The sequence below is a fragment of the Prosopis cineraria genome, unplaced genomic scaffold (genome assembly GCF_029017545.1).
Source record: "Prosopis cineraria cultivar Desert tree isolate PC_DT_omini unplaced genomic scaffold, ASM2901754v1 PC6, whole genome shotgun sequence".
NCBI lineage: Eukaryota > Viridiplantae > Streptophyta > Magnoliopsida > Fabales > Fabaceae > Prosopis > Prosopis cineraria.
The window spans coordinates 19,843,891-19,871,392 of record NW_026555337.1 but is presented as its reverse complement, the minus strand read 5'-3'; the positions used below and the strand labels follow the sequence as shown (position 1 = coordinate 19,871,392).

The following is a 27,502-nucleotide window of genomic DNA, read 5'->3' as shown; positions in this document are numbered from 1 at the left end:
GATATTTAATGATGCACCAAGTAGTAATTTAGTAAATCTAACAAACACACATAATAGATACACACACATCACCAAATATAGTATATATATTAGATTTACTTCTTCTTACAAGCAAAACTAGTTGAGTTACACACGCACATCATTTAAAAAAAGTCAAATGATCAGTTAAAGCCAATAAAAATTATAAGTTAGCAAAGGTAATTAAGGAAAAGAAAGAAGAAGAAAACAAAGGAGTATAGAGTTTGCTAATTTGTTCCACCGGCACTGAACTAAAAGGAAAAAAGCATATGTTTAATATCTTGTAAAATAACACTTTCTTCTTGATGAGACTGGGAATGCAAGAAATTTTCATCATACATGATAATTATACCTCCTAATCGAAACCAACGCTTCTATAACATTGATTGCCAGCACCTACCACCCATTGCAAGATGCTTCGAAGACAAATTTACAAAAATTGGCATAAAGAGGAAAAAGAGAATTTTATAACATGAGATCGTTGCAGCTCTTCTCTAAAATAGAGCATAGCTACACAAAAATTCGGGTTCCTTGTTTTGAACTCTGCACAAAAAATATTAATTAAGTATTAATTTTATATTTAAAAATTTATTCTTATTTAATTTCATCACGTAAAAATTACTATATATATATATATATATATTTCAATTTAAGTATTGAAAAATTAGTTTTCGTGTTAGTTTTTTTTTTTAAAAAACGAACTTGTGCTTACTAGGCTATAGTCCCGAACAGTTTGAGGTCAATTCTCACTAACACGTCCTTCAATATTTAAACATCAACTTATAGTCATATAAAACAATATTATATATATACTCACTCTAAACTAATCTAAGACATTAACACTTGAAAATTCCGTCAAAAGTAAATAAAAAAAAAATCTCTTCCTCCTATATATGCTAATCTCTCACAATATTAAAAATGTTAAAAAAAAAAATTCATTTTCGATATCATCCTAAATTTCCACTTTTGCCTTCTGTGGCAAAACAATATCATCATCTTCCCCACTGCCAATATCTTTATCACCGCATTGACCCAACACAATATTATCAAACATCTTCCTCTTTGGCTTGGCCTCTTGAAGCATCAGCACAACATCTCTCATGGAAGGCCGATCCGCCGGATTCCGGCTGGTACAAAGCAGCGCGATCCTGAGCATCTGCATCATCTCGTCCCTTACTGGTGCACACCCGGCCCCGATATTCTTATCTAATATGTCATTAATCCCATTTTTAGTTTTGATCTTGGACTTAACCCAATCGACAATACTATTTCCTTCACCAAACTCAGCATTGACAGATCTTCTTCCACATAGAATCTCCAACAACACCACACCATAGCTGTAAATATCACTCTTCTCATCAACTTGTAGAGTGTATGCATATTCTACAAAGAAACAAATACAAATTAGAATGAGATAAAGTTGCATTTACTATAATGGACTAAGTCAGCATCCTCATGATTTCAAAGAGGATGCGTGAATTGACAAAGTTAATTGTTGGTGGGTCCCTATGAATTTGGGAAGAACTTGGGAAAAGCAAGTTTTGTGAAAGTGAAAAGTGAAGGGAAAAAGAAAGGCTGTGTGTGTGAGTTCATGCGCAATAATGCAACTGTTCATGCTCAACAAAATGAGTTTATGAGTAAAAAGTCACTGTGCCCTAGAGATAGAGATGCACCAACCACTCACCCCAATACCTTAAAATGGCAGTCACGCCTAGAGATTTTAAATCTGTTTTATGTTGAGCGTGTTCACATTCGTCACCATCAAAACATGCTTTTTGTGTGTGCGCGTGAGTGGGTTTAACTGATATCTCCTACTGTTAGCGTTTTTGTCTTCACATCAGAAACATGAATCATGCTGCTACTGTATACAATGTGAAAGACTAGTTGCTCAGCTTTAAAATATAAATCACCCATGTACTGGTGATTGAACTAATTCAAAAATTAATAGTTAAAATTATAGTTGAATGATAATCAAGTCAATCATAAATATAACAATTTATTAAATTAATTAAGACACTGATTTAATAATTTACCGGTTTAACTGGACATGTTAATTCGGATTTTCATATTACGTAAAAATGATAAAAAGAAGAGTAGCTAAAACCAATTTTTTAAAAATGTTTATGTAGTAAGATAGGCAAATGCCAAAACAAGAACTTGCTATGTCAGTGCCTAATGCTGAAAAGTATAAAAAATGCATAAGGTCATTTCCTCGGAAACCTAGCTATTTCTTTCTTTCTTTTTTAATATTTTAAGTGATTTCTCCAAAAAGAAATTCTTTTGCTTTCAAAACCCACTTTCCTCTCAATTTTAAAATTTTTGTGCCATCAAGTTTGAAGTTATGAACACTAACCGCCCATTCATTTCATCATTAGGCACATATCTTTCATGCCCCACTAGTAGATGCGTTCTTGTGGAATTTTTATATTATATTATATATTCACTGTAATGCACATCATATATAAGTCATTGGATTCTTTGCACATCCCTTAGACGTTAGGGGTATATAATTCTTTTCACTCGAGTAGTCTAAATTTAATTTGAAAGTATTATTATTATTTTTTAAAATTTTCATATTTATATTAAAAAATATATTTTTTAAGTAATTTAATTGAAAAAAGGAATGAAATGTAGAAGTGGAAGTCTTACCAGGTGCAATGTAGCCATAGGATCCAGCAATAACAGACATGGATTCATCACTCTGAATCAACTTGGCCACTCCAAAATCTGCCACTCTAGCCTCCATCTCAGCATCCAACAAAATATTACTCGGTTTAAGATCTCGGTGCACGATCACTGGATTGCAATCATGATGGAGATAACAAATCCCCTGTGCCACCCCCAATGCAATCTTATATCTTGTCAACCAATCACCAACCACATTCTTGCCATGCAACAAGTCTTCTAAATTCCCATTGGGCATATACTCATAGAGCAACATGGTGCTCTCCCTGTTGCTGCAACACGCTAACAATCTCACTATGTTCCTGTGTCTCACGTTCCCTAATACGTCCACTTCAGCAAGAACCCCTCTCCGCCGTCGGATGCAGTTAGAGCTCTCCTTTTGCTTGCCCCAAAGTTTTTTAACGGCTATGATGTCGCCACTTGGCATCTCCACTTTGAACACTGTTCCTGTGGACCCCATTCCGATGATTTTGTTTGAGACTGTCATGCACTCTACCACGTCCTCTGCTGTAAAATTCAACCGTTGGAACGCGGTCAATTTCCAAGGTCCGATCTCGCGGTTGTTCATAAACGGACCGCTGTGATGAGATCGGAAGCACCGTGTTCCGGCGACTAGCGCGAATAATCCGACAGCCACCGCCGCTGCAACTATCCACACCACTGCACCAGTAGTTTTCCTGGGATGATCATGTTGTTGCTCCGTTGAGGGGGAGGGAGTGTCCATGGCGCAGGGCTTTGCGAGGACGCCGCCACAGAGGCCGTCGTTGCCGGAGAAGGAAGAGGGATTGAGATTCGAGAAGATTGAACCGGCAGAAGGAATAGGTCCGGTGAGGGAATTGAAGGAGACGTTGAAGTTCTCGAGTGTGGTGCAGTTGTTGAAACCGGAGGGGATGGTACCGGAGAGAAAATTGTGCGATAGGTCAACATCAGTGATTGAGGGTAAAGCAGAGATTTCCCAGGGAATGATACCAGATAGCGAATTACGACTCAGATTCAGCACAATAAGCCTCTCGCAATTCTCAATGCTCCAAGGAATGCTACCATTGATGAAATTCCCCTGCAATTCGATTCTGTAAATGCTCTTGCACCCTATGAAATCTGGAATCTGACCGTTAATTTTAGATGAGATCGCCGAGAAAACCAGTAAATTTTTAGCGTTCCAAATATTGCTTGGTAGTGGATTTTCGAATGAATTCCCAGAGATATTCAAGTTTTGCAATGACGGAGCATCACCGAAATCTTCCGGGATTCGACCCGTGAAGTTGTTGTTGCTCATATCGACGAAGGCGAGATTAGGAAGAAGGCTAAAACCCTCAGGTATGGATCCATTGAGCCGATTATTTTGGATTCGAAGCCTTAGTAGTGAAGTGCATTTCGTGAATGATTCTGGAAAAGCTCCTTCAAATTCATTATTAAAGAGAATGAGCTTGATTAGCTTACTTCCATTGCAAACATTTGGTGGGATTGGACCTGTGAGTGAATTCGTAGACACGTCGAGTTTCTGGAGCAATCCATTGGAGCCAAGGGTTTGTGGGAGAATACCAGAAAGCGAATTGTTCCAAAGAAGCAGAGTTTCGAGTTTTGGAAGATCTCCTATCCCTTGTGGTATCTCTCCCGTTAGCTTGTTGCTCATCAAGCTCAAAATGGTCAGTTCCTTCAACATCGAAATTTCCTCCGGAATTGACCCACTGAGTTTGTTGTCTGACAAATCAAGAGCATTGAGACTTTCCAAATTCCCCAAGCTTGATGGGATCTCGCCCACTAACTGATTCTTGTACAGCAACAATGTCTCAAGCATAGTCATGTTTCCCAAATCATGAATCAGAGAGCCAGAAATATTAGATGAGGCGATATCCAAGTATTTCAGACTTGATAATAATGCGAATTCTTCAGGTAATCCTCCAGAAAACTGGTTATACCCAATTTCAAGACGTTCCAATTCTGATAAAAACCCCAACTGAAATGGTATTGGACCTTCCAAGAGATTCCCAGCCAGATAAAGGGACTTCAATCTGGGTAAATTCCCATAACCTGAAGGAATCGTACCGTTGAAGTAGCTCCCACCAAGATTCAACCTCTCAAGAAACCGAAGCCTCATGAATTCCTGAGGCAGAGGACCAACGAAGTTGTTGCTATAAGCATTGAACACTCTCAAGAACTTGAGCCTCGAAATCCCAGGTGGAAAACTTGAATTGAAGTAGTTGTGATTGATATCCAGGGTTCTAAGTTCACTGAGTTCAAAAATTGCAGGTGGGAAAATCCCAGTGAAGTCATTCCAGCTAAGATTCAAGTGGTTCAAGGTGGTCAAGAATCGGATTTGGGGAGAGATTAAACCAGAGAGATTACGCTGAGAGAGGTCAATGGTGATGATCTGGGAAGTCCGTGGGTGGCACATGATGCCTGACCATGAACACCAAACAGATGGGTCTTGGGAGGATGATGAGTAGTTCCAGTCATGGAGGGTATTGTGAGGGTCAATGAGGGAAGACTTGAGAGAAAGCAAAGAGACAATGGCAGAAGGTGTGGCAGAGAAAACCAGAAGCTGTATATGACAGAAGAAGAAGAAGAATGTGAGAGGGAAAAGAGAAGAAGAAGAAAAAGGAGGAGGTTTCATGGCTGGTTTTGAAGAAGAGGTTGTGAGGATGAGGATGACGAAGAAGGTGGTGTCTCGAGAGGTGGATTTAAACGGAAAGAGGAGGATTTGAATTGATGATGAGGAAGACGAAGAGAAGTGCTTTTTGAGTGTGCTGCTGGTTGCTGAGGGAGTTTCATGATGACGAGTTTGCTTCTGTGGGTTTTGTTGGCGGACATGAATGAGTGAAACAGAGAGAATCACAAGAAGGCCTCTCTAGCTACTATTTCTACAACCCCTCCTACTTATATTAACATATATACTTCCATTTTTTTTGTTCCTTTTATCAATATTACATGCTTTACGATTGAACCTTCATTTTCCGTTTATTTCCTATGAAAATTAATTAGAAATAGAAAGAAACAAGAGAGATGATCCAAATCTCTTATACTATTACTCCTGTACTGTTACATCAATATACCAATGATTATATAATAAAAAAAATACTTGAACTTTGTCCCAAAAAAAAAAAAACGTGAACTTGCATGTTGATTCCACACCAAACATATTGGTACGATCTAATTTTTTATTTAAAATGTTAGTTGATTTAGGTTAAATATATTATTCTCCTTGCTGTTGTTTTAATAGAAATAAAATATATTCAATCATCCAAATGCTTTTAGTATAAATTTTTTGATAATTTTCTATACATACACTTTAACAATGTCATGTAAACATTGTATGAATGATTAACATTTATATGAAATTAAGATTAGAAAAATAATTTTTTTTCATCACTGTAGAAACAATAGGTAAAAAAATATTGACAAGGCTGGGAAGGCCTAACAAAAAGGTTCATTTCTTACAGAATTTGAATCCGATTGAAGGGGATATTTATATTTATTATCTGATTATATTTTAAATAAAATTATCTTCAACAAGAGGATATCTATATGTAATAAAAAATAATTAAATTACTAATAATGTTACCTCTGTTTTTTTTAGTTTCTCAATGTTGTGTCTCATTGGTAAATTTTTCAATTTTTACATTTTAATTGTTCCCTTAAAAATAGCTGACCAAGAATATGGTTCCGTAATTTAACTCTTTCATCTTTTAGTGAGTAGTTTTTTGTCTTTTTCGTTGTTTATATCTGCCCATCTAATAAAGTCAAAGAATCCAATTTCTCAAGCTGGTAATCTAAAAGATTAAAATAAATGGAAACAAATAAATTTGAGATATTAAGTTAAAAAAGAACACACCAAATTAAATAACTTACCAAAAAAATTATTTTCATTTCACTTTTTCTTTATCATGTGCAAATAGAATTATGCCTATGTCTAGCATGGTTCCACACACACTTTCTCAATTTTCCGGGAATTCTTTTCTGCTTTTCTTTTGGTCCCACTTTTCATCATTCCCTTGTCTTTCTGTTTTACAACATTAATATATATATATATATATATATATATATAGCCCACTAGCCGGTGATGTGGTGGGTCTTCAAGGATCCAAGAAAGTTATCCACACCATATTCCACTAAACCATAACTTCAATTTCTTTTCCTATATTTTTCCTTTTTTTTAATAATATGCCCATACAAGTAGGAAGTAGCAAAATATTCTTTGCATATTTTTTAATTTGGAATTCTCTTATTTATTTATCTTTTTAGTATTACTGCCTTGTTTTATGTTATAATATTATATTGTTTTCTGTCTAGGACTCAATATTAAATAGTTCAATTTGATTATTATCAAACATCAATAATAACAAGTCTTATTCCCATTAGAAATTGAAGATGACTATATTATCCAATAGTTAAAATTTATTTTAAACAAATTTAGATTGCAATTTTTTGATTAATTAATTTATGGTTGTAAAAGATGACTTATTCTATCGAATCGTTTTAGGAACAATTTTGCGCGATGTAACACAGAATCCATCTTTTTTTTTTTTTTAGGATTCTATATATTTGGATAAAGTGATATGTGTGGATATATATATATATATATATATTCATTCTTGAATATTCAAGTGAACACTATCCGAAACCTAGGCGTGGACCACCTGCATGTTTCTGCGTATATTCCAATTCAATTCCAATCAAATGTATCCTCATACCTAATGGCACTTTTGCAAATATAACCCATGTGATATAACTAAATTAAGTAAATAACTCGACATTTATTATATTTTATATTATAATAAATTTATTATATTTATTAATAATATACCATTGTATATTAATAATAAACTATTTATAAATTTTTAATGATAAATCCTTTATATATCAATGTAAATTAACCACATTTTAAAAATTTGGTCTACATTTTTTGGGCACAAAATAATTATTAAATAAAGTGAAATAAATGATATTTAAAATTGTCAAATCAAGGTCAAGTATCTTTTTGAAAAAATATGTGAAAATAAGGAATGTATTTGTACTAAATTAGATACATATAATTAATATGATCATTAGTTCTGCCTTTGCACGCATTTGAAGCACGAGAAATAACATTAATTAAATTTTTAGTTATTTTTTTCGAAGTCTTGAAAATATCTCAAACTTACCAACCCTAACTAAGAAGTTTTCCAATTTTCTCATCCTCTTTTCTTGTTTTTTTTCCTTTTGATCGGTTTCAACAAACTTGTGCAATTTTTGCAAGCAAAGCAATATATATATATATATATATATAGAAGCAATTCATCAAACGAATTGTGAATGATGAAAAGTAAATAAAATTCATAACTTCTTACAAATTCTATATTAATTAACACACACACACACACACACAGAATTTCTACACCTCAGAATTACAGTGAAAGAGTCTAAATGCTTCTCGCCATTGTTAGATGATTTGTAGTTGAATTCCTGAAGTCTCATGTCTAAATCTGGGAATTGAAACCATATATAGAAGAGACTAGTTAGAAGAAAAAAGGATATGAGGGAATCTTCTAATTAGCAAGCAAGCGCAATGATATCAACTTAAAAATAACCATTACTAGTCAAGGAAGCCTCAATAAACGTTAGCAACGATAAGATTATCTCAAAATACCATCTGCTAACACAACCTGCTAACCTCTATTCATAACTCACCACCGGTGTTATTAATTAATTATTTTAAATTGAGTATATCCCTAAATCTATATTTAGCTAGCTGACTTGCAGGCCACACTCATAATATTTTATTACCTTTGATATGTTATCTTATCATTTAAATGATATCATGAATATTAGAATTTAGAATATTAAGTTCATATTAAACTAAAAAAATAACTATAATATAATATCTCTCAAATAATATAATACATGAGATGTGAAATATAAAAGAGATATATAAATATATAATAAATTTATTTATTTTAAAAAATTCAATTATGGTTTGATTACATGCACTAATTAGCTTTTTTAACTTAAGGTTAGATTTCTACCAAGACATGTGATGTGCAACAAAAATGTTTGTCTAGCTGAAACATATATTAATTAAGCTAGGATATACAATAAAAAAAAATGATTGTTGTTAATGATAAAATTATTTTAAATTTTTAAAACTAAATTGACATCACTAAAGCAACAGTAGAACGTAGGGGCATTTATCATGAAGTGAATAATAAAGCAAGAAACACAATGATCCTTTTTTATAGCATGCATAGTATGTGCATGCCGCCACCCGACATCTTTTTCTTCCTCCATAATATATATCTCTTTAATTCCCACCTTAATTATAGATTTTTTTATTACTCACATATGTCTTTCTATTAAAAAAAATTGCACAAGACATAATTATAGACATTAAATATGAGTACCTTTTTCAACAAAAATTTAAACCTTGGTTGGTTATGTTATAAATTTGTAATGGGTTAGCCTATTCTCCTAGACCTCACTCTCCTGTTAATTATAGATATTTAAATATAATTAACAATAACAAAATCTGCATTAAGTTACTATGTTTAATAACTTGAGACGCCTATGTTAATCAAATAGATGAGGATTTGAATGATTCATGCTTTCTTTTTGTTAAATTATTTTTAATTGAAAAATAAAATGTAGAATAAAAATATTTCTTCAACATTGCAACTTAAAAAAAATAACAAAATAAATTTTCAAGTAAGAAATTATATCATCACGTATGATGAAACTTAAATTATAATAAAAGGTGAGATGTTTAAAGAATCGGATAATTGATGATTGAAAATTGGCAACAAAATGTGTATCATTACAACATATTAAAACAGAAAAATTATGATGGAAAATTTTCTGTCACTAAATCGGTCGCAAATCTTTAACAAAAACATTATGACAAAACACTTCGCGGAAAAATCAATTTGTGTCAAGGTTTTTTAGATTTTGTTATAAAAATTAGGCACAAGGAGGTGAACACTGTATTTCCTCGAATTCTATGCTACCCTTTTTATAAATTATTTTACATAAAAAGATGGGTGTATAATTAATTTATTCTAATTTACCCTTTTATGATGTTAAATTAGAAAATTTCTTTCTTTTCTATGTTATATTTTTCATATTAATTATACTTAAGGATAGTATACTTTATTAAAATAGTTTAAGCCATTTTGTTAGATACTTCCTAAACTTATATATCCATAATTTATTTTTTAATCTTTAGATGTGAAACTTTTTTTATATTATATTCTTCTATTTCCTTTACTACTCTCTCTCATTTTTTTCTCCTTCTTGGTTGACCTTATACTTTTTTTTTTGGTTCCCGAAGTTGTAGGTCTATTCAATTTCTTTTTCTTTTCTTCTCCTTCTCTCTTTTCCTTTTTTTTTAATGTCTTGTATTTTTTTTCCATATTTCATTCCTTCATTTTTTTTCTCTTTCTTTTTTGTTTTTTTGGTCCCCCAATCGAATGGCACCTTTGATACATGTTAGATTTTTTATATTAATTATACTTAAGGATAATCTACTCCACTAAAATAAATTAAGTCATTTGGTTAGATATTTTCTAAACTTATGTATCCATGGTCCATCTTATATTCTAAACATCATCAATAATTTAATTACATCTCATTAGTTCTAGTGAGATAGTGAGAAGTGAGAAGTGACTTGCATATAAGACTAAAATAAGCATATATAATTTAGAGCATAATCACAAACTATAAGAAATGAGATGTTTAAAGAGTATAATATGTATCATTTCCATATACAATTAAGCTTAACTAGCTAGACACATTAAATGATTTGATGTGAGTAGTCGTTACTTGGCATGATGGATTGAGAAAGAAGAAGGACTTGCTGATAATTAATAAATAGGGTAAAAGAGTTTAACTGTGTATACTTGTGATGAAAAACACGAAAAGCATTTATTTTTTTATTAAAAAATTGAAATAAAAAAATATTATAAATGTAGGAACATCATATATCATGCCCCCGTAGTGGGAAGATTTTGACGAATGTCGTCACGCCATTTTATAATTATGTTTTTGCATGACGTGAGTACTATCGATATCAATCGATTCGATTCTAATAATTGTGCTAAGTGATTGGGTTCTAGCAATTTATTTTTTTCCAAAAAAATCGTCAAGATATCAATGGCTTGCACGCATTAATAATATATCAATTGTGACACAGTCAGATATATATAAATATTAACATAATAAAATATATAGAAAGGTGCATTACTATAAACCATAATTAAGACGATTTATTTAAATAACACATGCGTAGCATGCATCTAGTTTCCTTTTTAAAAACTTCTCATCATTACTTCTGTCTCTATCAAAATGTTGACCGTACAATTATTTTTGCGCATAACTAATTTAGTTTTAAATGTATAGTTATATTGATTTCTTTTGGCCATATTGATGTAATTTTTTTAAAAAAATTAGGTTAAAGAGTATTTTTACCCTTGAGTTATTTACTCAGGAGTGTTTGATATCCTAAACTTATATGTGGTACAACTTTCTCCTTGAAAATTTGAAAATAATATATTGGGCACCTTGTTATTAAAAAAGTTAATTTTAACCATTATTTGATATTAAAATTACAAAAATGTACCTAACAAATTATAGAGAATGACACATCAAATTATAAATAAGTGCCCTATGAGAAAATTAATATCGATTAAATTCTTAAAATAGCATGATAATTTGTAATTCTTCCTACAAATTAATGTTATATATAAATGAACATATTTTTACACTAATTGTAAAATTTTGAAGGAGGATGTATAAATTTTGGAGAAAGACTTAGAGCATAAATTATCACAGACTTAATTGATGTTAGTTTTATAGGAAACTTATGTGTAATTTTTAGGTTTTTTTTTTGTAAATTTTGAAGTCATTTTCTTTAATTTTTAAGTTACGATCAAAATTAATTTTTTTGACAAGAAGGTGTCCAATGCACCATTTTTAAATGTTGAAAATGAAAACTGCACCATGTATATAGATGTTATATGTTTCCAAGCAAATAGTTTAGGGACAAAAGTACCCTTTAATTCAAAATTTTTTATTCATGCTTGCAGATTCAAGTGAAAACATTCTCATAAACAATTGATTATATGGATCACTAATATATTATTAAATGTCCCACCATTTGCATATACTTGTCTGCATAATTCCAATATTCAGAGACATCCCTCGCATGCATGTCCTTATATCTATATTTTAAATTTAATTTTTTTTACTTCTATTATAAAAATCCAACCATTATTAAAGTAGAATAAATCAGTTCAATGATCGGAACCGTTTAGATCTGGCTCAAATGCTTTTTTTTTAAATGTACATATAGAATATATATGTGTGCGCGATCAAGTAGGTGTGGCATAAATGGTAGTGATCAAGGCCTCTTAAACATCATTCCAGAGTTTGATTTCAAAAGTGTGTATGGAGAGCAACACTTGAAAGGAGACAATCCCTTAAATAAAGTTTAGATTCCTGGAGGAATTAGTCTCATGATTGCCAACTATAGGGATACTTAGAGAAACCAAAAAAAGAGTGTGTATGTGTGTGAAATAAATTTTACAGTCAATCGCACTATCAACAAATCATAGACAATAAGACTTATTTTACATGATTTGAAGCACAAGAAATAATAAAATACCTTTAACCCTACTTGTGCAATTTTGCAAGCAAGGCAATAATAGGAGGTAGGGCCATGATTTTCTTAATTAGGATACTGAAATGTTAGGATATAATTAAAGAATAAAGCATGCAAGAAAAACAATGATATTCAATCTTCAATCTTCATCCCATTTTCATTATAGCATGAGTTGTGTATACTGACAAGTGACATCAGACACCTTTTTCTTCCTTTATAATTTATGTCTCTTTAATTTAGTCTCCCCTGTAACATAGCAGCTATTTTATGTCTGAAATCCATATTGTTTTTAACTAAAAGTAGGCCCTAACAATAATTACCGAAAAATTCAAAATTAATATGACATAATTTTTTTTTAAAAAAGCACTACTTTACGATTTATGAATAGTGTAACTTTTTTACATATATCGATATACTGGTGTTTTTAAAATAGATGTTAATCCAACGTATTACAATGAACATAATGGTGCTCAATGTAATCTTGATCAAATATAATTTTTTAATGATTTTTTTTATTTTTAACAATATTTATATTTAAATTGTCAAATTAAAAAATAATAATTCGATTTCCTGATTAAATTTAAAAGAAACGATAAGAAGTTAGATGTTTTGGAAAATATGATACAGCGAACAACATATTAAGTAATTAATTCCAAAATTTTAATTTTTATTCTCGAAAACTTTTGTGATGTGTAAAGTATGTATAGTTTAATTGCTGACTACAAAAATATCATTATTAGATAAACGAAGTCCCGAATCGATTGACAGTGTGCTTCAGAGAATCAGTATGTCCGATGATAGTAACTATGATTGCATGGGATAATGTAGAAAACGACATGGAAATGCTTATAATTAGTAAGTTGATGATGTTTAATTGTGTGTCGATTTGTGAGATTAAGAAATGTTATTTTATAATAATTAAGTATATGAACATGATGCCATGAATATTCGTGATTGAAAATATCCTCATGCCGTTGTATAACTATGCTTTTGTGTGATGTTAGTGCTATTAATTTAATTCTAATAGTAATTATTCTAATTCATTAGGGTAGGCGTGAAGTAATAATCATAAGTTATGTTCACGCCTCTAATTAAAAAATATATAACATTAATTTATCAAAAAATATAATTGTAATACGAACTTTTTCCTTCATAAAAAATATCGAATGAACTAAACTATATACAGTGAAACAAAAAGATTATCAAAACAGTATAACAATAGTGTTAAGGATTTATACTTTATATAATATTTATAAAAAGTAAAAAATAAGTATTAAATATTTTTAAAATATAGTACAAATTATAAAAAATCACAGATGAAATGTCACCAAAAACTTATAATAAAATCCTTTTACCCTTAACTTTAGAAAGACATCACTATAAGCCAAAGAATGTAAAATCATTGCATTCCTAGAAGGATCTTATATATTTCTGTGTCAAATTTAATTTGAAATTAGATTTGGATAAAAACAACATGGCTATGTGCATACTTTTTTTTTTTATACACTGCTTATGTGTATACATGATTGCACAATACATTGTATTTTACTTCATCCGATTTATATTATAAAAATATATTATCCATTTTTTGCCTAAAAAATTATATTAATAAAAAATACTACAAGGTTGAGGTAAACATGATAAATTGATAACAACTTAGTTACATAGATTAAAGAATTCAGTTAAAATCAGTAATTTTTTAAAATTCGGTTAATATTTCTCAACTAAAGTCTTTTTTAGCAAAGTGTAACATTCCATTTAATATAAGGATTAATTAAATTAATTGATGAGTCTAATTAATTAATCCTAATAACTAGGAGTTAACTAGAGAGTTTGGATAACCTTTTGGATATCCATTAGATATTATATGAGGCTTGTAATAGGGTTTGGAAGCTTTTTGGCTGCCTTAAGCCCAAATTATTGGACTTAAGTAAGGTTCTTGCTTTGAGTCATCGTTGCGGCAAATGATGCTTTGCGTGGTGGAGTTGAAGAGAGAAAGTTTGAGGGAGTGGATGAGTAGAGATGAAAGAGGCTTTGCTAGGGTTTACCTTTCTTGAGTTTTGGAGGTCTATTAGGGTTGTTAAACCCTTGGGTAAGTGCTCTTTCTCCTTCTCCTCTCTTTTTTGCACATTTTCATAGAGGTCTTTAGGTTTGGGAGGTGCTGTTCATTTAGGCAGCCATGTTCCCTCTATTCTAATGACTCTAATAGAGTTTAATGATAGTTTTCTACACTTCTAAACTTGGGTTTATGATAATGGCAGTGCTTAGTGTCATTAATGAGGGGTTTAAGCTTAACCCTAATGGTAAGTAAGTTAGTTTAAGTTAAGGAAGTTAGTTAACCATGTTTAACTAGCTTATTAGAGGCTAAATAAGCTAATGAAAGTGAGAAATGATGTTGATTTTAGTTAATCATGCTTAATAAGGGTATTAGGCTTTAATCATGAATGGTCAATTAATGAAGATTAATCATTAATCATGTCTATAAATCTTAACATGTAGATTGATGTTTGTGAACGATGCGATGGTGGGAAGCTCCATTGAGAAAACCAAGTTTGACTCTTAGGAGTGGTAAACTTAAGACTTGAGGTAACTAAGAATTTGATTTTAGCATATAGTTGTGTATGCAAATTTTGAGTTGTCAAGTCTATAGCATGTATTATGAGGCAATGTATTGAGCATGATCATTTGCAAATATGAGTCATTGTCATGAGTGATGAATTCTTGAATATGTGATATTGATGTTATGATTGGTGACAACATGTCCTTTATGATTATTGGAGTATAAATTGTTAATATGAATTGGAGTTTGGATATGTGATAATTGATTTATGTAGATTCATGATTTTGTTAGGTTGGAATTGGATATGAACAAAGTTATGCCATTGCATATGTATTGGACTTGCATGATCATGGATGGATAGGAGTTCACCTAAGAGAAAGAAAGGGCAATATTAAAAATTCATGTGGTATGGCCTCCACCGAGAGTTGCCCATAGTGATTGGTGTATATTATTATTATATGTGTTTATTATTGTCATTAACCTATGGGTATGGTATAAGTCCGGTACAATGCTCAGTATCAATAATTCCTATGGGAGATGGTATGGGTCAGGCAATTAAATGCCCCATAATTTGAGAAGGGGGTATCTATGATCTAAAAATGAGTATGGAAACCTTTGACCGAGTGATCCCTCAAATGTAGAGAGTGGGGCTGCCCTAGTCATATGGGTTGACCTTATATAAGTTAATAGCCCATGGATTCATTTAGAAGATATAAAGAGAGAAATAAGGTGGATGTATTTGATCATGCAAATTATCTCTTGTTAATGCATTGTTGTATCATATGAAATGCTAAGTATAAAGCCATGCTTTACTTTATGTTGATTGCCATCCTTTGATATGCCTTGATTAAATTGTTTGGTTATTGAGATTGTATAATCTCTCCCCTACTTGCACATACTTTCCCAGAGATGATAAGACTAGGGGCAAGGGGAAAGCTTCGGAGGTGAAGGATTAGAGCTCTTTTTTTTTTTTTTTGTAAAGTCTCTAGTTACATTAATGTGTAATTGAACACTAGTTTTGGTTGGTGGCTTTTTATGTTTTTGAGTAAGGTCAACTATACAAGTGTGTGGTGTGCATGCCTAAAGTTTAACTCAATTTGATGCATTGAAGATTTAACCATGATTGTTATATTGGTATGCTCATTGGTTGTTCGGGCACTTGGTGTGGAAGTAGAAATAGTTTTAGTCTTAAGTGTCCAAAATTCCCATATGTTACCAAATAGTGGTGAAACCGATGCCATTAGTTAGATTGTTTAAGTATCTTCTTATGAGTGCTTGGATCATCCTAATTAGAGGTTCAAGTTGAAAATTAGTTGCTCCATAAATTGGAACCCAAGAGTTATCATAACTATTGCTATCTGAATTTATTGGCCATGATGGATTGTGCACTTAGCTGTGACAAGTAGTCTCTGTGCCACGTGCAACAACATATGCTCCTTTTTGTCATGGCAGATTGGTTTAGTTTGCAAAAATGATTTTCTTGACCCTGTTTGAATTACTTTAATGCTCAAACTTATTTCTATGCTCCATAACACTATTATGCTATGATTTTAAGTGTTATTAAAGGACCTTAATCACTTGTTTTCAAACTTAAATTATTTTGGGATCGCATTTGTTCAAGTGTTTTCAAATTTAGGCTTAAGGTTCAATTTCATTCCTGTGCTTATTTTTTAAAAACATTGGGAATCCTAAACTCTTAAGTAGGGTAATTTTTCTCTGAGCTTTTTTTTTGAGGAGCAAAATTTTCCTTTTGTTAGTGTGCCATTTCTTCTCCCATTTTGTGCTAACTTGGCATCCAATATGTAAGCTTTGACCCTTCTTTGACTATGTGACGTGGTATCCCTTACGTTTTTTTTACATCCTAGTGTTAAAACGTTGAAGGGAATCATGCGTGCGCTTTTCTTCTTTGTTCTTCTTCTCCCTCCAGTTCCAATGATGCCCAAGTCTTGACTGAAATAAATCTATTGTTTAAAACAAATAGCTGTCAGCTTTAGAGCTTTTATGTTCCTAGATTTCTACCAAAAACTAAGGAATGATCAAGAAATTGAAAGCTAATGAGTTATGGGTTTATGTTGTGGTAGAAATAAATTTTTTTGAATAAAATCTCATATGTGCTTGACGAGGGCAAACAAACGGCACACTAACAGAAAGGCAATTTTGGTTCTGTAAAAAAAAAAGTTCAAGAGAAAATTGCCTCATTTAAAAGTTCAAGGTGCTGAACGCTTCTAAAAAAATAAGTACAATAGTAAAATTAGACCTTAACCCTAAAATTTATCTTGAAACCTTCAAATAGTCCAGGTTGATACTATTTTCCTTTGATGCCTTTCTTAATTTAATGGTGTGGCTTTAAGTGTTGTGGGTTAATGTCCTAGACGTGACACAAAGCAAATAGCAGATTTTATGACAGTAAAAAGAATAGGGTAAATGAGCAAATTACCCCCTTAAACTTTAGGTTTAGTAATACCATAGACCTTAAATTCATTTATTATACAAATTGTTTTATCAACTTTTAAAAATAGTGTAATATGACCCAAATGTTAATAAAAGTTAACTTTAATCATTAGTTAATTAAAAAATAATACAAAAGGACCTCGATTTTGCTATCCCTTTTTCAACTTTTTAGGGGTTCTTGTCTGTAATTTTTAGGTGTTTTATTATCTTTTCTTGGTCATTTTCTATAATAGTTGATAGAAAGATTTGTATAATAAATAAGTTCAGAGTCTTTTGTGCTACTTGATATAAAGTTCAGGGAATAATTTGCTTATTTACCTAAAAGATTACAATGCAAGGTTCAGAGTTCGTGGAGAAAATCTAAATATTGATAAGAAAAGATTTACTACAAACAAGTGTAAAATTAGAATGTGAGAGAGCTTGTAGCAGAGAAAGTATGTCCTTGAAAACTAGGTGAATAGAATCCAAATGAAGCAAGTCTTAGTAAAAACTTGTTGAGACAATTTAGTTGAAAAGAATTATGACACAATTCTAACATTTTCTTCACCCCTACTTTCTTCCAATATTTCCATTAATATTTTGCTGTTGAATTATCTAATGAAACAATATAATAATAGAGAAGATATTGGTGATAGTTAAATTCCACGAGCAGAAGGAACAAAATTCTTAAATAAATTTATGGTTCTAATCATATGTAAAAAGGAAAAAATAATTGAAATTAAATATTCTTCTAATTTTTATTAATTTTGAGTTAGGTCTTTATAATTTATTTTATTTTAATCGATCCCTTATAGTTTGATTCATTAGATATATTAATCCCTAAGTTATAAAATTATTAAAAAATATAATGATTAAATTTTCCAAAACAAAAAAACTTTTGAAGTTTCTATAAGAATTGATTTAATATTTTGGTAAAAAATAAAAATAAAAATTGATTTAATACAATGTTAACATTTTTATTAAATTTTTATGAAAAATTTTATGTATAAAATTGTTTAGAATATATAACCTAATTATATAAATTTTGAGTTATAAAAATTACATAATTAATTCTAAAGTCATATAATATTTTAATAAAATAAAAGTTCGTAATTTTATATTTTTTAAAAAAAATTAAGGATTTAAACTTTCAAGAATTAATAAATCTAATAGATCAAACTAAAAGAGCATGATTAAAATAAAATAAACTGAAATGACCTAATTCAAAATTAAAAAAACCTACAAGAGCTGCAAATTAATTTTCCTAAAAAATTTAAATCATGTTGATTAAGATAATTATATCATTTACACTTAATAATACTCGAATATGACTATATATATATAAGTAGTATCTTAGATTACATAATTATTAAGAAAAACATATAAGAACAAAGGAGGAGGTGAAATCATTGGATTTGAAGACAAAAGTTTGAAAATGTTCATAATGTGGTATGGCAAAATGGTGATATAGAAGAGAGAAGAGCGTGCGAAGAGGCGTGACTAGCGTGAATAGCGTGGTCCCACCAACGCTTGCATTGTCTGTCTCTGTGATGAATCATCATGCATTGTTTCCTCTTCACCTCTCGTGGGTTCAATCCTACAGGATTTTTGTCTCTACTTTGTTTCATATTATTGTGCCATTGGCAATATTGTCCCATTACAGTTTAGAATAATAAGTCATGCATATTGTTTCTTTCTTCCGAGCTATTAACCATATGACTATTTATATATGTGTGTGTATACGTATGTGTGATTAAAAGGAATTAGTATGGATTAACATTTAAGAACAATAGAACTTTTAATTTAATCTATATAAACTTTAACTTAATATAACTTAGTTCTTATAATTTATTGAGGTAAGAAATTATATAAGAACTAAGTTATATTAAATTTAAAAAAAATTATAAAGATTAAGTTGCTACAAGTTAAGAAACTCTAGGAATTGAATTGTCCTGAGTCGCAATTGATAGTTGTATTTTCCCTAATATTTAACATTGTGTTTTTTGTATATTATAAAGTGTAAAGTACTATGATTAAATGACTAATGATCATTCTCATCATCTCCAACATTGGCAGATATGATTTATGAATATATATTCGTATTTTAGAGTCTAATATATATGTACACACACACACTTGAAACCGCGTGCTACAAAGTTGGACTTTGGTAACACACATGTAGTAGCATTTTCTTGAGTAAAAGCTAAAAAAAGTATTGGGTGTAAAATCTAAATTAATATATTAGAAAGATATCTAGTGTATGTGATAAGAAACTAAATTTGATGAATGGCCATGGTTAGGAAATGTAGAGAAAAGGAGAGAAAGAAAGTGGACAGACCCCTCTCATGGTTTTTTCACTATGAGCTTTAGTAAGGTTAATGATAAATGTTATTAAAAGAATTTTATTTTATTAAAAGAATTTATTTAAATTATAAATTTGATGAATGGTCATGATTAGAAAATGTAGAGAAAAGGAGAGAAAGGAAGTGGAGAAACACTCTCATGGTTTTTTTACTACGAGCTTTAGTAAGGTTAATGATTTACACTTTAGCCACTAACTAGATTTAAATAGATCGTGTCTAGCCCATAAAATTACATGATGACATATTTGGGTTTTAATATTTTAGGGACTACAAGTTAATCCATTTTAACCAAAAAAAAATTAATGTAAGCCAACACAAATATGTTCAACATTTTCCCCTTGGCCAGATTAATTTTAATTTTTTTAAAAAAATTCATTTTATTTTGAGAACGACTCTAGAGTTAACATAACAAGTTTTGTATGCGTGTACAAATTTTTAAGAAAACATGGTCATTGAACAATACAACGATGTCAATCTGGTCCAACACAACCACTAATTAGGATATCCATTGATCTTTGTATATAGACAATGATCAAATCTATTTCCAACAAAGAAGAATGAAGTCACCACCTGATCAAATTTCGAGTATCACTAATGGGAGGCTTGCTTGAGGCCATAGATTGAGCTCTTCAATTTACACACCATGAGCTCTTTACCCTTTTTTCTTAAAATCTCTTACTGCACTATATGAGCTTCTTCATCGAGATTTATATTTATATATGTTGTTTTTACATCCATTTCGTCGAGCTCTAAATCAAAATGAGCTACTAAGGTCATAATAATTTTGAGGAGTCTTTGGTGGACATAGGAGAAAAGGTTTCATTAAATTCAATCCCTTTTCTCTTCAAATAACCTTTGACTACTAGCCTAACCTTAAACTTATCAATTTTTCCTTTAAAATCTTTGAAAAAATACAATTATCGGTCTCTATTATTTCATCAAGTTTTGCTTTTAGTTCTTATAATTTTTTTAATATTTTTAGTCTCTATAAATTCAACAAAATTGTGTGATGCTTGTTACTTAGGTCCCTATAATTTTAGTGTTTTTAGTGGTATCGGTCTGTAGAAGGACTTAAAACATTGAAACTAAATTATAAGAAAAAAGCAAAACTCAATAAGGCTATAGGAACCAATTATTATGTTTTTCTAAAATATTTCATGGTCTTGAACGCCCGTTTACAACCAATAATTTGCTTACAAAACCAGCTGGTAGCTCAACAAGTTTCTATACTTTTTACGTGTGCCATAGAAGTCATCTCATCTCTCATTTCATTTATCCATAAATTTGATTGGGGATATCTATTAACTGCTTTAATATAACTTAAGGGGCTCACCTTGTGACTAATAATAAAGTCCCGTTCTCTCCCAAGTACACATAGTAATGTTCTAAAATTAAAGATGTTCTTTTTGTTTGGGCTCTTCTCGAGGGAACTTCAATTTAACTTATTTGTTTCCAAAACTGGCTCATCTGCTTGAGGAGTCTCTTGGGAATTGGAACCAACTCATCTATCTGAGGAGGTATCTTGTCTACCACCAAGACCTATTCTTAAGGAGCCAAGTCAGTGCAAGCAAAAGTTAAATATAAGAATATCAATTTGAATTATTTCCAAGAGATTGCTTCTACAAGTCGCTCATTTCTTTTTAGACTTGGTCAACTTTCCTCAGATACAATCAACATGAGTCCCTATTTCTCCCAAGTCAAGAGACAGTAAGATATCAGCCTCATCAACCTTTTAACTCTTCTGTTAGATTTGTGGCCTAAACATTTATGCCATAATAACGAGGACCTTTTCTTGGTCAAAGGTCTCTTTGGCAAGGGTCTTTCAACATTAAGGGACCAACATTCGTTCATAGGAGATAGAGACAATTGGTATAATCAATAAGAAAAAGAGTATTGGTGCCAATCACATTGGAATCATAAGAAAAAATATACTCTTTTTTATATTCCTATAATTAAAGAAATATCCAGCCTCATCAACCAAAGAAACAGAAACTAATTGTATCTTCTAATGAAAGGAGCATAAAAACGTGTTCTCTAAACAAAGTTCAAAACTAGAATCTAAAACCTCAAAATAGTGTTAATCCATTCAACTTCAACATAAGCATCATCCTCAACTTTAAGCTTAGACTCTATCACTTGGCCTCCTTTTGTCCTTGAGCCCTTGTAAGGTAGAAAGGATATGAATTGTAGCCCCGCTATCCAACCACCAAGAGTGTAAAGGAACATTAACTAAGTTGGATTCAAAACGAAGCATAGGCATAAATAGTCTGATGTAGAAGAGTAGCGGAGGGAAAAGGAAGAATACAATAGAGAAGGGAGAGAAATAAACTAGAGAGAAGAGAGAAACTCAAAGACATGTCAAAAACAAATGAGTTAAGGTGTTATTTATACAATTTAAACTAACCCTAAAAAAAATCAAAGAATTAAAAGCATAATATTATATATAGGATTAAAGGGTAATTTGGCCTATAATTAAACTATAAGTCTAGAAGCGTTTGAGATCTTAAACTCATTTTTTATATAATATTTTCCCTCAACTTTTAAAAATGGTGTAATGTAGCTTCTATTGTTAACAAAAAGTTAACTTTGACCATCAATTAACTAAAAATATGAAAATAACCAAGAAATTTACAAAACTATACTATGTCAGTGCATATCAATTCAATTATGTTTAAAGCCTGTGTTCTTATTTTTAAAAAATAATGAGAAAGACTACTAAATGCCTATAAAAAATTAATGTTAAATTAGAATCTCATCATAGCTCAGGTTTAGTACTCATCTTCCTATGTTTTAGCACTAGAAATTTCTAAAAAGTTCTGAGTTGGTATCAACTTTTTTTAAGGTCATTAGTTTTTTTTTTTTTGTTTTATAGAAGTCATTCGTTTTTCTTCCCTTTTTTGAATATTTCACTAATTGATTTAATCATTTTAATAGTAACCTACTCCCTCCGTCCCTATATAAAGGAGGGTCAAGATAATTTTAAGTAATCAGCCAATTTTGCCTTTATTATCTTGAAAAGGGAAAAATATATGAATTGTAAGCTTTATCCATCATCATGATATTAATTGTGATATTATTAAGGATAAATTGAAAGATTGTTGTGATTTTATGCTTTCAACTAAATAACACATTTTTATTGGTATACGAAATTTGATTAAAAATACTTTATATATAGGGATGAAGTGAGTATCTCACAAAGTCCCATATAAACACATTATTATTTATGACTTGAAAATCATGCAAATTATTATGAATTTTAATAATTTCCCAAATCCTAAATGTAAGATCTAGATAATTAATTTATAGAAATTAATGAAATTAGTTAACCTAGTTATTTGGAAGAAAATTGTGGTGATTTCCTTAAAAATACCCCATTTAATCAATTACATTGGAAACTATATCTGTTGGTGGAATCCTTTAATATATGTGCAATTAATAGGAAAAGTTTGGGGGGAAAATTATATTTGAAAGGCAAAGTAGATTGAGGTTTCATATTTAGGATCAAATTAAAGCAAGCTTCTAATGAGGTTCTAAATTTATGTCAGGAAAGAATGCTACATAGACAAATATTATATTAATGTTATTCTCAGAAATTATTAAAGTTATTAAAAATAGATATTACGTTATTTAAGTACTTATTCAAAAAATAGTACTATTTTAAAAAAATATCTTTAATGATATATCATTAAAGAACAATAATTTAAGAAATATGTCCATCACTTTTTATATGTAAACATTACATAAAAATTATACTACAGGAAGTAAAAACTACATTACTTATCAACATATAAATTATTAAAAATTAAGAATAAGAACTGTAACATAATAAACTCCCCCTATGTGTGTGTATTATTTCCCTCAACACACGAGCACATTTTATTATTATTGTTAGTGTTATTGTAAGCTAGGGGACAAGAAGAATGTGATTTAGGTGGGCAGTCTGAGATTCAATCAAGCAATAGTGATTGTGGAAGAACCACAAAGTCAATAATATATTATGGGTACAGTTGGGAAAATGTCTTTTCTTTCAATGTATCTCCATTGAAAGGAAAACAAAGCTTGTTAGACCAACATGCAAACTAACTCAAAGCCGCAAATTCAAAGACAAATTAAAGCATCATGCATGTGTGAGTGTGTGTGTGTGTGAGGGAGGGGCATGTTAAAAGTTTACTAAGCATATTTTGTCCGTTTCTGAACACAAGAGAAAATAACCAACTCATAAAATTTTAAAAAGTTAATTAAATATAATAATTATATTTGGAAGAAAAAATTGGACTAAATTATTTCTGTAACTAATGAAAAAAAAATTATCTAGTGAAAATAAATATTAACTTTATGAGGGACAATTTAAAAAAATATAATAAATACTTTTTGAAATTTATAGTTTTGCTTATAAATAAAAACAAAGAGACATATAGTAGTTTCTTTTATATTTGAAAAGGGATGTAATATGTATGTACATATAGTAATTTGATATGTAACATAATACTCCTTTAATTCCTGTCTTAATTATATTTAAGGCAATGTTAACTTATTTCAAGGTTATTAAGGAATAGTATTTAATATAGTTTAACTTGCAAAAAATATTTACTTTTCAAATATACTCTTCACTGAATTTAATAACCACAATAAATTGTGTATAGAAATCAAAAATTTACCAACAACTTTGTGCAATTAAGAAAGGGTAATATTAAAAAAATATATTAAACACTGCTACATTTTTACCCTATATATATATATGATTAAATAAGGCTTTAAAATTATGCCTTATAATTGAGACTGTAATATATATGTAGGGATAGTTTTGCATATAAAAACAAGATATTAATTAATTATATTATTATAAATCCAAGATTAATGTAGTTTGAACCAATGTTTCTGTTTCGTCAATGACTAATTAAATTAAAAAAAAATGAAAAGAAGACACGAATTGATTTGGAGAGGTCCACAAAGAGAATGATGAAAACGGTTGAATGAGTCCTCAAAAGTAAGGTGGGTGGCAAAGTGAAGAGTGGGAAGCCATTAATGAATTGCTCAATGGGGTCCATCACATACACACTCATACCCACTTTCATTCTTTTTTATCATTCAAATTTTATATTTATTATATAAATTTGAAGTATCAAATCACATTTTAAATATAAGAATCTTATTAGTAAACAATATATAAATATTTTTATAATTACTTTTTAAATCTTGAGGCAAATGTTTTAAGAGTTAGACCGAACGGCAAGTCAAAAAGCTAGCGATTCACTATTTTTATGATCTAACTAATTAAATTGACGGTCAACCAATAATGTAATAATTAAATAAAAATAATATTATATATACATATATAATGATATAAATATGAAAAATAAACATGAAATTGTAAAAAAAATGTGTAGAAAAGAATTAACATTTTTCATGTGAATTATTAAAAAAATATGAATTGAATATTTAAAATTTCTAGTTTAGGTTTAGCTCAACGTTACATTGTTGTTTAATTTTGAAATTTGTTTTCATGTTTTTCCTTTTAAAAAAATCAAACGGGTCCAACTCGTTTTGGTTCTCAATTCAACCCAACTTAATCCTTTGAACAGTTTTTGAAGAAGACGAGCTATTGTGCCATTCGGCCAACAATCCCACCAATTGGACTGTCTTGTTTTTAAAACATTTTCATGATCCCTGGTCCAGTCTCGTAAACTTCCATGACTCAACTCACCTAAATTTTTAGTATATATAGAAAAAGGAACATTATTTTAATTTTTTTAAAAAAATATAACAATGACATTATGTTTACTTTTATTTCATATCTCTAAAATTATTAATATTTTTATTAAAAAAGTAACGTAAAGAATTTGGATTGTCATGATAAAATCCGCTAGATAGTTTAAATTGGTGTTGAATTAATAGAACCAATTGACTTTCAATCTCACTCTCTTTGTTTGCTAAGTAATGTCATGGGTTTGGATTATAATCTCAAATCAATGTTCTTTTTTTCTAATGAAAGTGGAGAACAGAATAATGAGGGTTTGAAGATGCAGTGATCTAAGCATGTGAGGCTTTTCCTCTAAGTCAAGATACGTTGGTGTCACTTATTTATCACAATGATGCTTTACACTTATCAATATAATCATGTACAACATATATAGTAAGAACATCTCAAGCTTGTCCCTTGATGTAATTTTTACTCAAAAAATGAATTAATGTTGAACTTGGAAAACTAACTTATTAATTAACGTATTAATATATATCACGGAGAAAAAGGGTCCTAGTGAAATTGAAACATTATAGAAGTTATGAATAAAACAAAATAATTCAAGAAAATAGTGGGAAAAATTAAGAAAAAAAAATTGGTTAGGTCGGTTGACAAGTTACTAGTAATAATCATGAAGCCTGAAAAATTAAATTAACTTTTCATACAAATTAGAGAATTTTTTTCTAGCCAAAGGACGAATTAGAAAAAGTTGATGATAATAATTACGAGAGACTTATGGATCCATGTGATCAAGTGAATTCCACAGTCAATGACCAATTTGGGACCCTTTACTCAGAATGTTTGGGGTTTATCGTTAATTATGTGAAGTTTAACTAATCAGGGTAATTAATTTGTTGCCTATAGTAACAATTTTGAATTGTCTATATTTTAGAATTTTTTTAAAAAAATTGATATTCTTTGCTAAGAAAAAAAATGTCGTGCAACATATATGGCCTTTTGATTTTAAATTTTTAAAAATGGATGGCTAAAAAAAAATGTTAAAGCTTAAGACAAAAGAAGAAACATAGATATGCGGGCAACAAATAATCCAAATTAAATTGAGCTAAAATAATAAGATATTGTAAGATTAAATGGTCCCATATATAATCATTACATGCCTTGTTTAATCACACAGCGATTGTTGAAAAAGATGCTTTAACATCAAGATAAGAGAAAAGCAGCACTGTTTATTTCTTTTTTTTTTTTTAAGATATTTGATATTTGATGAGAGTGTATGGAATGGAGAGATGAGAGAATAGACAAGCAAATGATTTAGAGCTTCTAAAGCAAAAAAAGTGATATATCAAAAAGAAAGCAAGTAATGAAAACAAAGTGGGATATGAGTTTTGGGAAATTGCCCAAATCAAGGAAGCTCCTCAGACAAATTAAGGATAAAAATATTTGCATCCTTCTTTTTATGTTGATATTTTTGGCCTATAATATATATTGGTTACTATTTTTTTTTATAAATTTTGTATTGATGTTTACTAAGATTTGACATATATATTGTGCCTATATTTAGTACCAACTTTTATATATCTTGAACAGAATTACTTTCAATAAGAACACATGTAAACAATAAAGTTGTTTCAGTAGTGTTCTTTTTTTTGTGTTAGGACATATCATTTATGAAAATTTATTAGATTAAAATTTGTTATTTATTAAGATTTATTTTGTTGAGATTAAGAAATATTTTGTATTCATTCTATATCAATAATCCAGTTTCCATTTCTTTCTCTTGTAACTTATTTCGTGTTGAATTCATAAGATTTAAGAAAAATAAATGCCAAATATTTTGGACCAATTGGTAGTAGTTAAAATCAGATGTACTGAAAAAGTGGAGAGAATCTAGGATGATAATTTAGACTGAGTTTGCGAATAATCAACTCGTCGTGTCCTATTTGATTAGTTAACAACTATTTATCAAAGTTTGGGGCATTTTTTTATTTAAAAAAAAAAGAAGAAAAACTTGTATTTATGTACGAGCACAGGCATAAACATAAAAAAAATAGACAAATAAATAATAAACACCACTAAAGAAATCGATTTGGCAATGAATAAAGTAACACTAAATTTAG

At 30.0% G+C, this 27,502-nt stretch overlaps 1 protein-coding gene across 2 annotated transcripts; it reads right to left on the bottom strand.

The window, feature by feature from the left end:
• Nucleotides 1-757: 757 nt before the first annotated feature.
• On the bottom strand, nt 758-5,542 carry LOC129313519 (leucine-rich repeat receptor-like protein kinase TDR). 2 transcript variants are annotated; one of them, XR_008593990.1, is made up of 3 exons: nt 2,668-5,542; nt 1,711-1,879; nt 1,269-1,401 (listed from the first exon to the last, which is right to left on the bottom strand). XR_008593990.1 is itself a non-coding variant. In XM_054956715.1 (2 exons), exons 1-2 carry the CDS (start codon nt 5,315-5,317, stop codon nt 971-973), a joined length of 3,081 nt encoding a protein of 1,026 aa, XP_054812690.1. In that variant the 5' UTR covers nt 5,318-5,542; the 3' UTR covers nt 758-970. The 2 variants fall into 2 exon arrangements, 1 of the variants encoding a protein (XP_054812690.1); XM_054956715.1 differs by lacking the exon at nt 1,711-1,879 and having other exon boundaries at nt 758-1,401.
• Between the last annotated feature and the right edge of the window lie 21,960 nt (nt 5,543-27,502).